General features: G+C 42.6%; 1 protein-coding gene across 1 annotated transcript in view; it reads left to right on the top strand.

The window, feature by feature from the left end:
- Positions 1 to 1267: 1267 nt before the first annotated feature.
- Positions 1268 to 14297, top strand: part of LOC149461182 (monoacylglycerol lipase abhd6-A-like) — a 29903-nt gene continuing 16873 nt past the window's right edge. Inside the window, 4 exon segments of the mRNA XM_089678787.1 lie at positions 1268 to 1753; positions 4223 to 4379; positions 5909 to 6022; positions 11487 to 11619. Coding sequence (XP_089534913.1) covers positions 1548 to 1753; positions 4223 to 4379; positions 5909 to 6022; positions 11487 to 11619 — 610 coding nt within the window. The 5' untranslated portion in view covers positions 1268 to 1547.

Here is a 14297-nt window from a genome sequence, read left to right as displayed (position 1 = left end):
GCAAGAAAAAGTATGTGAACCCCTTGGGATTACGTGGAGTTTTGCATGAGTTGGGCATAAAATGTGCTCTGAACGTCATCTAAGTCACAACAATAGAAGAACACAGTCTGCTGAACATAATACTACACAAACATTAGATGTTGCCATGGTTTAATTGCACATAACATTTATTTTATGTCCTGTCTTTTTAGCACACTACACTTTTTGTGAATGAGTATCGGTACTATGTACCTCATGCACATGGGGGGGCCGGGATCTGGGGGCCCCCTTGTTAAAGGGGGATTCCAGATTCCGATAAGCCCCCTGCCCGCAGGCCCCCACAACCATGCCCCTTTGACAGAAGCTGGTCGATTGGCTGGCTTCTGTCAGACGGGCTGCCATACACACAGGCCGAATGTCGGCCAGTTTCTATTGAACCGGCCAATGCCACCTGACATTCGGCCCGTGTGTACAAGGCTTTGCCTAGGTACAGTGGCTAAGAAATGAAGGTTCAGCACGGAGACAACTTTGGAATATGTAGTTCTTTAATTTCTTATAATTCTTGGCTGTGCTGATTTGTTTCAAGTTTCTGTAAATTGGATTTATTAGGCTCATGCACACTGGGTGTTTTAATAATGCTGGTATGTAAAGTCATGTTTAAAAACGTTTTTTAGCGTTTAGTGGCATTTTGCTGTATTTTTTCGTGTTTGCATTTTTTTTAGAGGTTTTTTTTACCGCGCAAAAAATTTTTTGTGGTAAAAAAAAAAGTCCAAAAACGCTGGTTTACCACGATTTACTATTTTTCAGCGTTAAAGCGTTTTTATAGCTAAAAAACTCTTCTAGAAACCAACTAGTTCTGAGGGGTTTTCCAGCCAAAAAACACCTCTGCCAGACAACATTGATTTACAGTCTATTCGTGCATGGACACATAGGATAACATGCTGGGGGTTTACTGGCTGTAGAAAAAAACCCTCAAAGCCAAAAACAGCCGCTGTAAAACGTCCAATGTGCATGAGGACTAAAAGATAACGATTCACAATACAATGTACAGTGAGGAACAGAAGTATTTGAACACCCTGCGATTTTGCAAGTTCTCCCACTTAGAAATCATGGAGGGGTCTGAAATTCACATTGTAGGTGCATTCCCACTCTGAGAGACAGAATTTAAAAAAAAATTCAGGAAATCGCATTGTATGATTTTTATGATTGTATGTGATTTTCTGAATTTTTTTTTTTTTAAATTCTGTCTCTGAGTGGGAATGCACCTACAATGTAAATTTCAGACCCCTCCATGATTTCTAAGTGGTAGAACTTTCAAAATCGCAGGGTGTTCAAATATTTCTGTAAGTCAATAAAAATACAGAACAATTGGAAATTAAATGTGCCCAAGTAAGGAATATAAGAATAAATCTAGTGTGGAGTAATAGTGTTGTTTTTTTTAATGCTGGATGATTGCTCTGAGAATTAGCTGTTCATGATTCTTCTGTCATAAAAATTATATGTCTGCCCATTCATTTCATGTTCTACAGAACTATAGACACCTGCGCTGATTCTCTGCACACAGATGTATGGATATTGGAAGAAGTGCTGTACTGTCACTGCTGAATTTCACACTAAAGTCTGTTTCCTCTCTTTCCGCACAAGGTCTAAGGACCATGGACCTGGATGTACTGAATATGTTCCTAATAGCTGGAGGTACTTTGCTGATCCCGATTTTGGCTTTTGTGACTTCCTTTTTCCTGTGGCCCGCCGCTCTCATCAAGATTTATTATTGGTAAGGCTGCGCTATTGAATGTGAGATGAAAATGCACGCACTGTAATATAGGACACTAGTATATGGTACCTGGAGCCCAAAAGTAGTGATTCTGATGATTACAAACGCCCACTGGTGACTGTTCTCTTAAAGGCTGAACTCCAGGAAACTTGAAATCATCCCTTGTAGCACACTGCAAAGGTTCAAGTAGAACTACAGGCAACACTATTTTACATTTTAGATAGAGTAAGGGAGGTTATTAACCCCTCTCAGTTTATTTTTTGCCATCTGTGTCCCATTGAGGAGATTTCCCTTCACTTCTTGTCCCATTGTCAGACAGGAAGTGATCGGAAATCCCTGCAAATTAAAGGAATTCCTTGGGGACGTCCAGGTCACCAGAACTAATGTCCCCATTGGAAGATTTCCCCTCTATTCCTTTTCTGGGGACAGCCCAAAATTAACCCCTCTCAGTTTATTTTATGCCATCTGTGTCCCATTGGGGAGATTTCCCTTCACTTCTTGTCCCATTGTCAAACAAGAAGTGATTGGAAATCCCTGCAAATTAAGGGAATTCCTTGGGGACTTCCAGGTCACCAGAACTAATGTCCCCATTGGAAGATTTCCCCTCTGTTACTTTTCTGGGGACAGCCCAAAATTTGAGATTTTCTTGTACTTTCACTGATAAACCGAACAAACAGAGAAGGTGAATCTCCCTAACTGGGACACAGACTTCAATAGAAAACTGACAGGGGTTCTAATCCCTCTCCACTCTATGCAAAAACTAAAAGAAGGTTTGCCTAGTTATACTTTAACTGTTTGTTTATGTCTAGGGGGTTGTTAAAGCAGTTTTACCTACCCGACCCTCTGCTCCTGCAGGCTCCTAAGCACTGCTAGACCAGTCCCCACAGCCTCTTCTCCCTGCACTCTTTTAACCTGGATCTCCTCCCTGTCTATGTACAATGATGTACTTGTCTGTTTTTTATACTATGCTTTCATTCTTAAATATATGAAAATCAAAACGTTAGCTGTTTGGAGTGCTGCCTACTATTTATTTATGGAAGTATGATTCCTGGGTCTTTCTTGAGGAAAACCAATCTGTGGTTCTATGGAATTAACCCTTTATGCACTGAGGTTGTGATTTGGATGTGCATTAGGTTACCTTTTGTTTTACACAACCACATGGTTGCCCTTTGCATGGTATAAACTAAGCTAAAGTTCCTGGGAGCCAGGACTCAGGATGTCGAGAACCACAATAAACATGGTCAGGGGGCTGACCCCAGGGATTGACTCCCCATACCTTGATCTGCACTGTGTCTCTATATCGAGGCATATGATGATTCTGTATACTATTCTTATGTTATTTCTGCCTGTCAATATTTTGCCATATGTTGTGCCCATTCTGAAGCCCATCACTCTGAAACAAACTGCCAAGAGACTAACCGGAATCTCCTTGATAATTAACTACCAAATGAGTATTTATTTTAACAGATTTAACAGTTTGACAAGATCAATGTACAGTCATAGGCATAGTTCTCATTATAGCTCAGCCCTAAAATTGATTTGATTTCATTAAAGTGTTACTAAACCCACAACAGTAAAATCAGTCTGTATATGCAGTAAAGCATGCTTGTTATACTCACTGTGGAACCTAAGGGGTTAATCCTCCGCATTGTGTAAAAAGGCCCTTTGACCCTTTCTTCTCTGTTCCTCCTCTTTTTCAAGCAACCTGCTCTTATCTCCTGAGAAGACAGACATTTTGCACATGCTCAATTTGGTGTGTATTGCTAGAGAGGTTTTTTTTTTTTTTTGGGAGAGTGCATGTGATCAGCACAGGGCCAATCAGCACAGGTCAGGGGTTTTGCATCCTCCTAGAGCAGAATGAAAACTCCTACAAGCTTTAACATGTGCTCGGCTGGACACTGCTGGAAGTCACAAGACTGCTGTAACTGCTGATGAGAAAAGGTATTTAGCAGTTTATATTCACTAAAATGGTTGCACTTCCATGTGATGTGTACTGTGGAAGACCAGAAATAGTGAATGCAGGGTCCTGGGTTTATTAACACTTACAGGAAACTGTGAATGAATGATGTGGCTATTTGGGCGGAGCCCCACATAGCCTTGCTAATTTTAAAAAGTGACAGCGGGTGCAGGGAGTGGATCCCTTGCCAGATGTCACATGGAGGGAGTGGATGGGGGGAAAGAAGGTGCAGGAGCTGGAACATGCTACATGTTCCACCCTAAAAACTTGACCTATACTAAACTTCTCCTACAAGCTTTAGCTAGTGCTTGGCTGGACACTGATAGAAGTCACAAGACTGCTCTCACTGCTGAGAAAAGGTATTTAGCAGTTTATATTTACTAAAATAATTGCATTTCCATGTTCTGTGTACTGTGGGAGACCGGATATAGTGGATGCGGGGTCCTGGGTTTAGTAACACTTTAATTTGTCTGATTGTGATTTCCAGTGCTGACACGTGTTCTTTGTTTCAGGTACTGGCGCAGGGCCTTGGGAATGCAAGTAAAATTTGCCAACTATGGAAACTACAGATTCTGCTACACATGTTGAGGTAGACCGGGGCCCAAACCATCCATCCTTATGTTACATGGATTTTCTGCCCATAAGGACATGTGGCTGGCTATAGCCAAGGTGAGAGAGGACATTAACCTTGTTTATTGGAATATTTAATTGCTCATAGCTATATATTGGAAGTGAGTTGATTGAAAAAAAAAAAAACCTGATAAACCATATGTGAAGCAGAAGTGGACCAGTTCCCTATATTCAGGGCTTTATTCATCGTAATGGTACTTGCAGGCCAGTGCCTAGAGTAGCATGGTAAGGGGTGCAGAACCAATCCTCAAAATTAGGAGAGGAGTCCTAAGGCTCAATATAGTTCAAGAAACATTTTTTCCTTCTCCTATTTGGTGCCTAGCTATATGAAGTGCTGGTGACTATACAAAGTTCCAGCAGTTCCTAGTGGTGAAGGAGATTGCCAGCACCCTCATGTCTCTACCATATTTCTGCTGGCTGTCGAGCCAGATAATAGTAGGATTGGGTGTAGAGATGTTGTGTGAGGAAGGGGCCCAGCTCTGACACTACGTAGAGGTGTTGAAGCTCTTCCCTTTTAGAAGAGACCAATTCAGGTGTAGAGGGGTAAATGAAAGCTGCTGCAGTTATATTTCCTTGTGCATAGGACATGAAAACAAGGCTAAGTGACTCCACTATGCAAGAAAACATAGGAACTGGGTGCAGAAAAATGTCAGTCGGTGCTCTGGACTGATGAATCAAAATTTGAAATATTTGGCTGTAGCAGGCAGCAGTTTGCTTGTGAAGAGCTGGAGAGCAGTGCAATGAGTGTCTGCAGGCAACTGTGAAGCATGGTGGAGGATCCTTGCAAGTTTGGGGCTGCCTGTCTGCAAATAGAGTTGGAGAATTGGTCAGGACCAATGGTGTCCTTAATGCTGAAAAATACAAGCAGATACTTCTCTATCATGCCATACCATCGGGGATGCGTATGATTGGCCCCAAATGTATTCTACAGCAGGTCAACAACCCCAGACATACAGCTAATGTCATTAAGAACTACCATCAGTGTAAAGAAGAACAAAGTGTAAAGAGTCCTGGAAGTGATGGTTTGGCCCCCACAGAGCCCTGATCTCAACATCATGGAGTCTGTTTGGGATTACATGAAGAGACAGAAGGATTTGAGGCAGCCTACATCCACAGAAGATCTGAGGTTAGTTCTCCAAGATGTTTGGAACAACCTACCTGCCGAGGTCCTTCAAAAACAAGAGTACAAGTGCACCTATTACTATTATACAGGATTTCTAAAGCACCAACAGTTTTTGCAGCGCTTTGCAAAATTAAGGCAGACATTACAGTTCTAATACAATTTGGTACCAGAAGAAACAGAGGGCCCTTCTTGTTAGAGCGTACAACCTAGAAGAATTGATGCTGTTTTGAAGGCAAAGTGTGGTCACACCAAACTTTTGTTTGGTTTGGATTTCTCTTCTGCTCATTTACTTTCCATTTTGATAAGTGGAACTAACACTTTTTCTGAAATAATTCTTATTTTACAATATTTCTTACACCTGCCTATGACTTATGCACAGTACTGTATATATACTGTATATTGCTGATGTGAATATAGTCCGTTTAGAAATGCTGTTTATTTACAGTTCCTTCCTAAGAACTTGCATCTGATTTGTGTGGATCTACCCGGTCATGAAGGTACCACGCGCTCACCCTTCGATGACTACTCAGTCATCGGACAGGTGAACCGGATACACCAGGTACTTGCTTATACTATGTTATGTCTGTAAATGGAATAGGGTGAATTAACTAATAATGATTGGGGTGGATGGAGGGGGTGTTTCATGTTGTTTTAGGTTATAAGATTTTGGAACATTCTTATATTCTGAGATTATATTTTACTGTTCATCTTGAAAGTAAAAAGGCCATTGTACCCAAAACACATACCGTATTTTTCGCTCCACAAGACGCACTTTTTCCCCCTCAAAAATGGGGGGAAATGTGTGTGCGTCTTATGGAGCGAATATGGAGCGGCTGGCCTGGTATTCCCGCCGCTGCTGTGTCAGAATACCGGGCCGGCCGCTTGGCTCTACTGTGCAGAAGAACCCGCTCCTTGGTCCTACCTGTCCCGCGGTCCAGTGGTGTTCCGCTTTCACCGGCCGTCTTCTCTCCCTCACGCCGGCATCTTCAGTGCCGGCACCCGGCTGTAACAGCTTGCGCTTCACAGCCGGGTGCCCACTGTGCATGCGTGAGAAGCGCTGCACTTTCTGAATGGCCCCATAGTCTTCAGGGACCTATCGCATGTCCCACAATACTACGGGGAGGGAGGGGGGAGGACATCTACACGGAAGTAGTAGTGGGTACCTGTCAAATTCGGGTACCCGCCCCCCCCCCCCTCCCCAAAGGTCTGCAGTCTCTGGTCATCTCCTGTACTGTATCCACAGTCTCTGGTCATCTCCTGTACTGTGTCCGCAGTCTCTGGTCATCTCCTGTACTATGTCCGCAGTCTCTGGTCATCTCCTGTACTATGTCCGCAGTCTCTGGTCATCTCCTGTACTATGTCCGCAGTCTCTGGTCATCTCCTGTACTATGTCCGCAGTCTCTGGTCATCTCCTGTACTATGTCCGCAGTCTCTGGTCATCTCCTGTACTATGTCCGCAGTCTCTGGTCATCTCCTGTACTATGTCCGCAGTCTCTGGTCATCTCCTGTACTATGTCCGCAGTCTCTGGTCATCTCCTGTACTATGTCCGCAGTCTCTGGTCATCTCCTGTACTATGTCCGCAGTCTCTGGTCATCTCCTGTAGTAGGTCCGCAGTCTCTGGTCATCCCCTGTAGTACGTCCGCAGTCTCTGGTCATCTCCTGTAGTACGTCCGCAGTCTTTGGTCATCTCCTGTAGTATATCCGCAGTCTCTGGTCATCTCCTGTAGTACGTCCGCAGTCTCTGGTCATCTCCTGTAGTACGTCCGCAGTCTCTGGTCATCTCCTGTAGTACGTCTGCAGTCTCTGGTCATCTCCTTTACTATGTTCACAGTCTCTAGTCATCTCCTGTAGTATGTCCGCAGTCTCTGGTCATCTCCTGTAGTATGTCCGCAGTCTCTGGTCATCTCCTTTTACTATGTCCGCAGTCTCTGATCATCTCCTGTACTGTGTCTGCAGTCTCTGGTCATCTCCTGTACTATGTCTGCAGTCCATTGGTTCAGAATATTTTTTTTCTTGTTTTCCTCCTCTGTTTTCCCTCTTCTATGCAAAAACCCATTCCTCTCATCTCAGAAGGTCACTATACTCTATGAGCTGTGAGTTTGTAGTGTATCGCTCCAAACTCTCACAGGACTCCTTTTAGAAATGCAGTCAAAACGCAGTGCAGTTTAATTGCATGTATGTGAACCACCTCCATAGGAACACCTACTATCTGGCCTGTCATGGGAATCTGTGTCCATGAAAATGCATCACTCTTTGTTTAAAAGTTACCATTCTCGGTGGATTGGATTGGTGAATTAAGATGGGCTAACATAAAGTTCTATCCAGGACAAAATGCTGTTCTGGGTATCCTCTTTTGCCTACTTTGGGGCCAGTTACCTAGTTATTTAGTAATGTGATTTCTGTTGAAACTATAACAATTAAATGAGATGATTTTCTCCTTCAACAATATTCACATGAACAAATGTCTAGGTAGGAGGCCCTTTTATTTTACTTTTGGATAGAAGGAGGAAGAGTTAATACCTATCTCAGGTTTATATTGCTGTCTCTGTGTTTTTATTGAAGACTTTTCTCTGGTGACTGCTATTCCAGAGACAAGGTATAATGAGAAAAGTGGTTGTACACTGCCGAAATAAAAAAATGAACAAAGCAAACCATTCTATAGTGTGTACATGCCTCAATCCAAAACACTTAGTGTGATTTCTGTCTCCTTTCTCCTTCCTCTGCTATCTGCACTTCTGACAGTTGATGCCGACTCCAAGGGATCCAGGGGGAAGGGAAGGATGCTCCAGGACACAGCCTGTGATAGACAGCCTCAGCTGTCCATGTTTCCTTATGAGACTGTGATGAGGGGGGTGTCCATTCCACAGCTGTTCCCTCTGTGCTGTGGAGCGTGACATCAAAGCCCCCCAACTTCTGACAATCAGAAATTCTGTGTAAAGTGTATACTTTAGAAGGCTGTACAAGACAGAGGGCTGCAGATAAACAGGTACAGCTTACATATCATCTCTGTGTATCATCTGAGGCTATTCTCTTCTCTGGGTATATGTAAGGGTTTACAACCATTTTCAACTTGAAAGAAGACAGCAGTAAAAAATCTGACATAGATTGTAATCCTTCTTCAGTCTATTTAAAACTAAAATGTAAGGCATGGACGAGAGCTACTCTTTAAGAGATGCAAACTTAGGCTTGAAATGCGAAACGTACTTCATACTGAACCCTACATGAGCTGAAGTTTATTTTGTAGGATTCATTTGAAGATCATCACATGCAATGCCTAACTAATGTAATTATTTGGTCAGAATTCTCCCCTGATGACAGCAGTGCTCACAGCTATGAATTAGTTTGTGGCTTTCTAAAATATTATCATCTGATGTGATATTTAAAAACAGAGGACTGGTGAGCCCCTAAGCTCTGCTCAACCTTGAAGCCAGCTTCAACACAACTACGTAACTGTTCCATAAATGTATTTGTGAATGTAAATCTGATGTGAGGAAGAACAACAAAATCACATTAACAGCACTCTGATAAATTGCTCTTGCTGATAAACACGTCACATTCTCTTCTACAGATCTGCCACTGCTCCCTAATTCTTCCCAGATTAAAATCTTCCCTGTCATGCCACGTCTAAGATGATTACATTCCATCTGCTTCATCTTTCACTTAATAGAATCAAAAAGCTCAGGCAAAGTTGTGATGAATTTAACAAAACACATCCTCGTGAATTAATGTCATAATTATCATTTCATCTTTGAATGTACTACCATTGTAACCTAATTACCTGAAAATGTTACTAATTCAAAGGTATGCTCCAAGCCATCAAGATTTACCTCTTAATTTAGAAAATACAGCTCAGAAGTACTTCTTTTATTGCCTACATTTGGCATTCATTTTGTCCAGCTAGCTACCATGTTTATGAAATCCCTTTGAATGTCAGTATTCATGTTTTGTTAAAAACCCAAAATCTGATCACTCAGAACATCAGGCCAAGTGTTTCCTGGCTCTGGGCACCACCCTCTGTAGTTCTAAAGCTTAATGAGAAAATTGGACGACCAAATGTCTGATTTTTCATAAAAGCGCAAATCATGATGTAGTCGGAATGGTATTGACTTGTGAGAAAATGCTAGCCTGACAAAGGAAAAAGTAGGCAAATGTAGCTACGTACTAGTAGAAGAGGAAGTGTAGGGTCCTTCTTTGCTTCTGATCACGCTCATTTTTTTTCTATTCAATTATTTCCATATGATTACTGTACACATTAAATGAAAATCGGACATTGTGTTTACGTACAATAAAAGTTTTATAGCTTGCACCCTCAGTTTTTGTTGTCCGAAAAGTCGGAATTGGCTATTGAAAGCACAATACTAACTATCAGATAATTGGCGATTGTTCCTCGTACGGAAATTGACACAAAATTTTCTTATCGTGTGCATGGGTCATTAGAAAAGGATTTCAAGGATTAATGTTATGCAACCAACTTCCAAAAAGAGAATAAAAATTTGGCTTCTAGATAGTGCTCACACAATCGACCACACTGTATTGTTTATGGGTAACGTAAGTAAAGCTGACAGGTACACTTTAAAGCAATTGTTGTTTGTCAATGGGAAATGGTGAATGAAAATGTTTCCAAAATCTTCATGGGTTATTCCTCTCTGACAGATCATTTTTAATGCACTTTTACATGTACTTAACATAAATTAAGAGCCTTGATCAGCTCCCACTCTGCCTTTTTTTCTTTACCTCCTATTCCATGAGCAGCAAACACTCTGCCTTCTCTCTCATCTCTTTCCTGATTCATAATCTGCTCCCATTTGGTCTATTTTCTTTTTCCTGATCCATGATCAGCTCCCACTTTGCCTTCCCTCCCCCCCCCCCCCCCCAGTCCATGATCAGCTCCCATCTTCCATCTTTGTCTTCCCCAGTCAAAGATTGACTCCAGCTCTTTCACCTTCCTCTTCCTCCCCAAATCTATAATCAGCTCCCACTCTGTTTCCTCTGCTTTCCTCAGAAAGTCCATGATCAGCTTCCACTTTGCCTCATTTCTTTTTTTCCCCATATTCCTTTCTTTACTCCTACCTCTGCCCTTTCTTCCTGGTCTATGAAAAGCTGCCACTCTGTCTCCCCTCTTTTTCCTGGCTCTGGAATGGCTTACGCACTTCGGCAATAAGCCTTAGTCATGGCTATGACTAAGGCTTATTGCCAAAATGCGTAAGCCATTTTATATGCACATTTTACTTGTTCAATAAAGTTTATTATTCGGGAAGACGAGTGCCAGCTATACCAATCTTAATCATTCAGTTGCATCTCTGCTGGGAAAACACACAGAGCCAGAGCACCGACATTCCACCTTTTGTGGGGATTATTTCTTGGCATAGCACCTACTTCTTAACATGCTCAGCTCTTACTCTGCCTCCTCTCATTTTTATCTAGTCCATAATGAGCTCTCACTCTGCCTCCTCTCTTATTCCCATGGTCCACAGTAAGCTCCCACTCTGCCTCTCCACCGTCCTCAATAAGCTCCCAATCTGCCTCCAGCCATCCTCAATAAGCTCCCAATCTGCCTCCAGCCATCCTCAATAAGCTCCCACTCTGCCTCCTCTCTCTTTCCCTCTGTTCACAATAAGCTCTCACTCTGCTTCCGCTCTCTTTCCTGCTTCCTCAATAAGCTCCCACTCTGCCTCCTCTCTCTTTCCTCCCATCCTCAATAAGCTCCCACTCTTCCTCCTCTCTTTAGTCTCCAATCTATGATAAGCTCTTTCTCTTCCTCTTCATCTTTCCTCCTGGTTAAAGATCAGCTCCTACTCTGCCTTCTATGTCTTCTCCCCGTGTTCTGTGTTTGGCTACTCCTCTTTTCTACCTGTACCATTTGTCTGCCTCTTATAGAGTCTCATCCATGTTCTTCAACTGCTGCTACTTACAATTGTGTTGTTCTGTGGTGTCGGAGCCTCCCCCAGAAAACTACCGGCAAAACCGATTTGCATTAAGCTAATGTGTCATATTTAGGATAACACGTTTTCTTCCTTGACAGTTTGTTGAGAGCATAAACCTGAACAAGAGGCCTTTCCATCTTGTTGGTACATCGATGGGTGGTAGTGTGGCCGGGGTATACGCTGCTCAGTATCCAAAAGACATTGGCAGTTTGACTCTAATTTGTCCTGCAGGTAAGTCCCAATAATCACATGTTTACCACTTCTGGGCTGGATCAGTTGTGCTTTCCTGTGATGTATGAATGTAACCCTTAATCATGTTATTATGTAAAGTATCAATTGGAATGTCAGATACGTATATGACCTACAGGCTGACAGGCTATTGTCGACTTTGTAGGCACATGTTAATAAAAATAACAGGGTGTACTTAATAGAAAAGTATAAGTATTTCATAATTATTTAGCATTTCAAGTTGTTTTTCTAAATTATGAAATAAATATATAATTTTAAATTCCCCCCCCCCCCCCCCCAACAAAAAAAAATAGTGTAGCTATATTACAAAAACTGTTAATTATGTTTTTACAGATCCTCATAGGCATAAAAATGATTATATAACCACCACTTGTTCCTAAATGTTATCTCACTGCTTGCTTTCTGATGCCTTTACTTTACCTTCACTATTCACCACCCAAATCCTAGAGGTACCAGCATTTCAACTCTGTAGATCAGAGCACTGTGACACGAAAAGGACTTTCTTATGTACTTAAGCATGCAGCCAAGCAAAGGGGTGTGTTTGCCTGCACAGGACTGTGCATCTGCATGCAGGCAGTCCCTTTCATGTCAACTGGGATGCAGCAGCTGAACAGACACAGCCACTGCGCCCAATTTGACATCCATGCGGGTGCAGATGTGTATCCCAGAATGCAGACAGTGTGAGTTCAGGGACACACACCCAAATGCACCAGCACCCACACTGATGTACAATAGGTATTAGTGGCTGTGTCCAGGCAGCCACTGCATCCCAATAGATATTATTTTATTTATTTATTTCAGATACTTGGATAGCGCCGTCAATTTATGCAGCGCTTTACATATATGTTGTACATTCACATCAGTCCCTAACCCTCAAGGGGTGTACAGTCTAAGGTCCCTAACTTACATTCATTCATACACATACTAGGGAAAATTTAGACAGGATCCAATTAACCTGCCAGGATGTCTTTGGAGTGTAGGAGGAAACCGGAGTACCCGAAAGAAACCCACGCAGGCACAGGGAGAACATGCAAACTCCAGGCAGGTGGTGACATGGTTGGGATTCAAACCAATGACCTTAGTACTGCCAGGCGGAAGTGCTAACTGTAGCAATCGTGCGCACAAATATGGACGCGGACGTCCATGTTGCTAAAGATCCTCCATCTTGTGTCATTCTCACTACAAAACCAGCCCCCTCCCTTTCTGTTGAGTGGCAGGTGGTCTGGTGTGGCTGAGTTCAGGAGTGCACAGGGCACAGCTGGATACCCTTCATGGTTGTAAACCCAATTAGCTGATGCCAGGGTGTCTGTCCCACTCCTTGCTCTGAAGCTGATCGTAAAGCTATAAACCCGTCAGTCACTGGACTTCAAAAGCATTCCGGGATAGCAGTAAAACATCTCATTTGGAGACCATACACTTTCATAATTTCTCGTAAGAAATACGTACAAGAATACAAAGCATATATTCAGAGAGGTCAAGTCACCTGATACCTTACACCCCTAGATTTCGTCTACCCGGGAGCAGAAAGCTATATCTCTTTAACCGTCACAGCCAGATATGTCATATCTGGTGTCTGGACGTTCAGAATATCATTCTGAATATTATCTTGCCAGTGGCTAGGCTGCTGCATGCACCTATAGAAGGTTATTGACCATGATATAAACTGAGAGGGATTTGGTCATAGCCTGAGTTCCCCGCCTAAACACCCCTCCCCAAATGAGGCAATTGGTTCTCTGCTTTAAGGAGACACCCTGCTGGGTTCCTAGAAAAAGGCTGGTATGCCTGGGGAAAAAGATGAAGAGATTTCTTCACATCAGGAACCAACTTTGGGAGAAACGGTACCCTCTTGCTCAGGACCCTTGAATCTGCTGAAACCCATTAGTCTGGCAAGTATTCTACCTCTCTAAACTTCTCTGCTGTGTTATTGCTCTCTGTATATATATATATATATATATATATATATATATATATATATGCTACAGCTTTTTCTGTAAATATTTTTATTGCACCATTTTGACCTTTTTTAGTAATAAATCCTATTTTCTGAAAAGTGTTTAACTGTTTCTAAAGCTCTTTAATGCAAACCAAGAATCCCTGTCTCTGAAGAGCGCTACTGTGTGATTTAAACTTCTGCATACATCTGCCTGCGGTGGCAGTGTGTATACAGATGCTTATTCAAACATCATAGTGTTACTACTAAGATTGGCCAGTTTCCTCCTACTCTGTACAAAAAGGCGGTGGTGGCAGTGTGAAGGATTAATTGCGTAATTAACCTGACCCAGTAACAATCGCTCTCAGGCTGCGGCACATGGATTGTGGTCCAGTGAGCTGGAAAATCTTTGTGCAGGTTGTAGCTGAGCGTGGCATTGTTACGCACGTGACAGCGCGGTTTTAGATTGGCTAGTCCTTCAGTCACAAGTTGGTGAGAAGGGCTGGGGGTCTGACGCCGCTGTGCTGCCCATAAATTGGGCTGCCTGCATACAGATGGACAGAACACCTATGCATCCCGTGTCCATAGCTTGTGTTATAAACTTTATTTATATTTGAAAATGAGCTACAGAATGCTTATGAGCAAGGAGTGTGTGTGGGGAATGGGGGACTGGGAAGAGGCAATATCGAGTGTTTTTTTTTTTTTCTTTTGGAAGCCGGCTGAAGTTCAG

The sequence above is a fragment of the Staurois parvus genome, unplaced genomic scaffold (genome assembly GCF_062004578.1).
Source record: "Staurois parvus isolate SC_StPar_1 unplaced genomic scaffold, SC_StPar_1.0 ptg000209l, whole genome shotgun sequence".
NCBI lineage: Eukaryota > Metazoa > Chordata > Amphibia > Anura > Ranidae > Staurois > Staurois parvus.
The sequence above is the reverse complement of the archived record's forward strand: the minus strand, read 5'-3'. Positions and strand labels throughout refer to the sequence as shown.